Source organism: Jaculus jaculus, chromosome 9 (assembly GCF_020740685.1).
Source record: "Jaculus jaculus isolate mJacJac1 chromosome 9, mJacJac1.mat.Y.cur, whole genome shotgun sequence".
Taxonomy (NCBI): domain Eukaryota; kingdom Metazoa; phylum Chordata; class Mammalia; order Rodentia; family Dipodidae; genus Jaculus; species Jaculus jaculus.
In genome coordinates this window covers 36,222,240-36,227,029 of record NC_059110.1, presented here as the reverse complement: position 1 = coordinate 36,227,029, position 4,790 = coordinate 36,222,240, and the positions used below count along the sequence as shown (strand labels likewise).

General features: G+C 35.2%; 1 protein-coding gene and 1 pseudogene across 1 annotated transcript; both read right to left on the bottom strand.

Moving 5' to 3' along the window:
• Positions 1-2,409: 2,409 nt before the first annotated feature.
• LOC101610666 lies at positions 2,410-3,295 on the bottom strand (annotated as a pseudogene).
• An 87-nt stretch (positions 3,296-3,382) lies between these two features.
• On the bottom strand, positions 3,383-3,696 carry LOC101603841 (U6 snRNA-associated Sm-like protein LSm5). The gene has a single exon (XM_045159878.1). The coding sequence runs from the start codon at positions 3,694-3,696 to the stop codon at positions 3,421-3,423; it is 276 nt and encodes a 91-aa protein (XP_045015813.1). The 3' UTR covers positions 3,383-3,420.
• Positions 3,697-4,790: the final 1,094 nt, after the last annotated feature.

Sequence of the window (4,790 nt, the reverse complement as noted above, 5' to 3'; positions counted from 1 at the left end):
TACAGTGTCATTTGCTGTACAAAAGCTTTGTAATTTCATGAGATCCCAGTAGTTGATTAGTGGTTTTATTTCCTGAGCAATTAGGGTTATATTCAGAAAGTTATTGCCTATGCCATTATGTTCAAGGGTTTCCCCTACTTTTTTTTTCTCTAGCAGTTTCAAAGTTTCAGGTCTGATATTAAGGTCCCTGTCCCTGATTCACTTGGACTTGATTCTTGTGCATGGAGAAAGACAAGAATCTATTTTCATCCTTCTATATATAGATACCCAGTTTTCCCAGCACCACTTGTTAATGAGGCTGGCTTTTCTCCAATGAATATTTTTGGCATTTTTGTCAAGTATCAGATGGCTGTAGCTGCCTCGACTAACATCTGGGTCCTCTATTCTGTTTCATTGATCTACATGTCTGTCTTTGTGCCAGTATCATGCTATTTTTGTTACTATGGCTTTGTAATATAACTTAAAATAGGGTATGGTGATACCAGCAGTCTTATTTCTGTTGCTCAAAATTGTTTTGGCTATTCAAGCTTTCTTATGCTTCCAAATGAATTTTAAGATAGCCTTTTCTATTTCCATGAAGAATGACATTGGAATTTTAATGGGGATTGCATTAAATGTGTACATTGCTTTTGGTAAGATTGCTATTTTCACAATATTGATTCTTCCAATCCAAGAACATGGGATGTCTTCCCATTTTTTAGTGTCTTTTTCAATTTCTCACTTGAATGTCTTAAAGTTATCATTGTAGAACTCCTTCACTTCTTTAGTTAGGTTTATTCTACATGTTTATTTTATTAACCTGCTATGTTGCTAAAAGTGTTTATCAGCTATAACAGTTTGCTTGTAGAGTTTTTAGGGTCTTTTATGTAGAGAATCATTTCATCTACAAATAGTGATAATTTGATCTCTTCCTTTCCAATTTGTATCGCTTTAATGAGTGTCTTTTGCCTTATTGCTATAGCTAAGACTTCCAGTACTATATTAAGTAAAAGTGGGGACAATGGACATCCTTGTCTTGTTCCTGAATTTAATGGAAAAGTGTCAAGTTTTCACCATTTAATATTATGCTGGCTGCAGGTTTGTCATAAGTAGCTTTTATTATTTTGAGGTATGTTCCTTCTATTCCCAGTTTCTATAGGACTTTTACCATGAAGGGATGTTGGATTTTGTCAAATGCCTTTTCTGCATCTATTGAGATGATCATGTAATTTTTTTATCCTTCAGTCCATTTATATAATGTATTATAATTATTGATGTGTGTATGTTGAACCATCTCTGCATCTCTGGGATAAAGCCTACTTGGTCAGGGGGAATAATCTTTCTCATACATTATTGTATTCTATTTGCCAGTATTTTGTTGAGAATTTTTGCATCTAGATTCATGAGGGAAATTGGTCTGTAGTTTTCTTTTTTTGTTCTGTTTTTGTCTGGTTTTAGTATCAGGGTGATGCTGGCTTTGTAGAATGAGTATGGTAGGATTACTTCCTTTTCTATTTTATGGAAAAGTTTGAGAAGCATTGTATTAGTTCTTCCATGAAGATCTAATAAAATTCACCAGGGAATCCATCTGGGCCTGGATATTTTTTTTTTATTGTTGTTTTTGTTTCTTTTTCGTTTGTTTGGTTTTGGAGGTAGGATATCGCTCTAACCCAGGCTGACCTGGAATTCACTATGTAGTCTCAGGGTGGCCTCGAACTCATGTCAATCCTCCTACCTCTGCCTCCTGAGTGCTGGGATCAAACACATGCACCATCGTGCCTGGCTGCCTGGACTCTTTTTAGTTGGGAGTATTTTCAGTTTCTTCATAACTGCTTGGATCTCTGTACTTGTTATAGGACTATTTAAATGATTTGTCTTATCTTTATTCAATTTTTGTAGGTCATATGAATCAAGGAAATCATCCAGTTCTTTGAGTTTTTCAAACTTAGAGGCATATATATATTTTTTTCAAATAGCTAAAAACTTGGCTCTTTATTGATCTTAAGTGATATTTAACTTTAAAAAACACAAAAAATAATTACCATTAAGTTTAGTTGCAAAAGCTGTTTTTCTCAGAGCTGCTTAATGCTCATGGAGAATCAGCTTTCATGGTATACAGCACACGCATGGTCTTGAGAGTCAGTCCAACAGAAAAACACTTAACACTTAAGTACAGAAATAAGAAATGTGACACTTGCTTGTGGTTACATAAACGTGACCCGAACTTAACTAATGAAATCTACTTATTAAAAAAAAAAAAAGCTGTGACTAAAAGCACTATCCCATTTATTGGATGGTATTCTCATTCTGATCATGGCAAGAAAGCTGAGAAATAAAACTAGAAACATGGCCCAGTGCGAGCGCTGCCTGTAACCAGTGTGACGTGGGTGTCTAAAATGTTTGATAGGAATTAAAGTATTCTGTTTGCTTTTAAGAGAACTTCCCAGAAGGTAGAGGAGGGCCAAGAAATCCACCTGCCTGCATGGTGGCAGCTCATGAAGGGGACAGACCAAAAATCTTCTGGATGTTTCGTCAAATTGACATGGTACAGAGAATATAGAGGAAGATGAAGGAGCAGTCTGTGGAGTCATCCCCCAGCAGGTTTCAACGAGACAGTCCTGGATATAGGAAAGTGGAGTGAAAGGGAGCTTTGCCACCATTCTACCATCAAATGTTGAATTAAATATTCCCATTAGGGCAGTAAAACAAAAGCCAATCACAAACATGGTTTTCATTCACACTGTTGACAGATATCTATTGTTATTCTTCAGTTTCTCCTCCGGTCTCTCTAATTTCTTTTCTTTTTTTTTTTTTTTTGTTGCCAACTAGCTTGTTGTTATAGTTTCCTTCTTCTTTTCCAATTTTTTTTCTTTGTTTCTCCACTTCTGCTTTCAGTCTCTTATACTTGCCTGTCCTGTAAACCAGGACCCAGGTTATACCCTTTTGGATTTTAAAGTTTGTGTTGAGTAATCTGCTGTGACCTTGATGTGCTTTCCTTTATAGCTGACTTGCTTTTCCTCTGTAACTGCTTTCAATGTATTTTTTTTTTTTTTGCAAGTTTAGTAGTTTAATTATAACATGGCAAGATATAGTTCTTTCCAGGTTTTGTCTGTTTGGTGTCTAAAAGCTTCTTCTATCCACAGTGGCATTTCTTTCCAATTTGAGGAAAATTTTATTCTATGATTTTGTTGAAAACACCTACCATGCCTTAGGACTGATATTCTTTTTTTTTTTTGAATCAAAAATTCTTTATTTGTTAGTTAAAAAAAAAAAAACCTTTTTCTGAGATAACCATGATTAACTTATGCACATACATCTTTAAGGTATTTCCTTGTAATAGGAACCAGCTGTATAGAATCTAAACATTAAAGGTTTGGACAAAGTTTTCTATTTCTTTCCATTATAAGACAAAAGAGAATCTAGCAGAATCAAGAAATCCAGTCATACTTCAGGCCCTTCTCCTCTAGGAACCAGCATTGTTATATTATTTCCATTTAGCAAACTCTGATCTAATTTAGTAATTCTTTTTCCTTCTGGTGTGATTTCAAACTCCGTGACATCTTCCAGCACCATATTGACGAAGTCATCAAATCCGAGCCATGTACCAACAATTTCTTTTTCCCTCTTCATCACAATGTGAATTCTTGATCCTATACATTTGTCCACAAGCTCTAAGGGCAGTAGCTGCAATGGGTTAGTGGTAGCATTAACAACCATGGCTATGACGAAAGTGCAGGATTGAAATTCTTCTCCTTATACTGTATCCTGAATTCTTACGTTTGATCTTTTCATAGTGTCCCAAATATCTTGAAATTCCCATTCATACCTTGCTATTATTAGCTTGTCTTTCTCTTGTTGGACTGTATTAGGTGTGCCACCTGGTCTTCCAGTTTAGATATCCTGTTCTCTCCTTCATGCATTCTACTAGTGACACTTTCCACAGAGGTGTTTTTGTTGTTGTTGTTTATTTTTTCTTTTTCTTTTTTTGACTAGCTGTGCTTTTCAATGCTAGAATTTCAGCCTGGTTTTTCCTCAGTATTTATAGTTCCTTACTCGTGTGTTTTAGTAACCTCCTTATTTCATTAAGCTGGTTTCCTGTCTCCTCTTGGAATTCCCTTAGAGGTTTGTTTTCTTCTTTAATTCCTTTATTTTCTTTTCTAATTCCTTTGATTTCTTCTTTGATTTCTTTGAGTATAGATAAAAACATTTTTTAAAAAAGCTTTGTCAGGTATTTCATGTGAAACAGTCTCAGTGGAGGGTCATTTCAGCTGGATTTATAATTTTTGATGGTATTATATTGTCTTGGTTCTTCACGTTTCTTGTATTATAATGTAGCAGTTTTTGCACATGAATTGATTGGATGCTTGGATTTTCTAATTATCTCTGATACTATTAGACTTTGAAATCAAACTTTATGTACCTTCAGAATGGGAGTTTAAGGTGACAAGTGTAGCTCTTGTACTCCAATCCAACTGCAGAAGTAATCCTAGGTGTTGAGTTTGTTGTTATTCAAGTATTGTAGTGGGCTGAATTGAGTAATTTACTGGCAAAATTCTAAAATTCATCTGAGCAATATATACATTCAGTAAAAACCAGCATAGACTATGCAAGTGTGGGGATTGAAACAAACAGATAACCTCATAAAGTCAGAATCCTTATGGGTGTGTGTTGCTCTACACCCTTAATCCTGTTGGCTGGAAAGTTGAGATTTCTATTCTGAAATGGGTTCCAGGTCAGCCTGAGTCTGAATCAGGCCCCATTCCCAATAATGACAGAATAAAAAGGCAAAGGACTTATGAAGCTGAAATCAT

Coding starts and splice junctions, on each gene's coding strand:
- LOC101603841 (XM_045159878.1), bottom strand. CDS start 3,696: ATGGTTGTTAATGCTACCACTAACCCATTGCAGCTACTGCCCTTAGAG.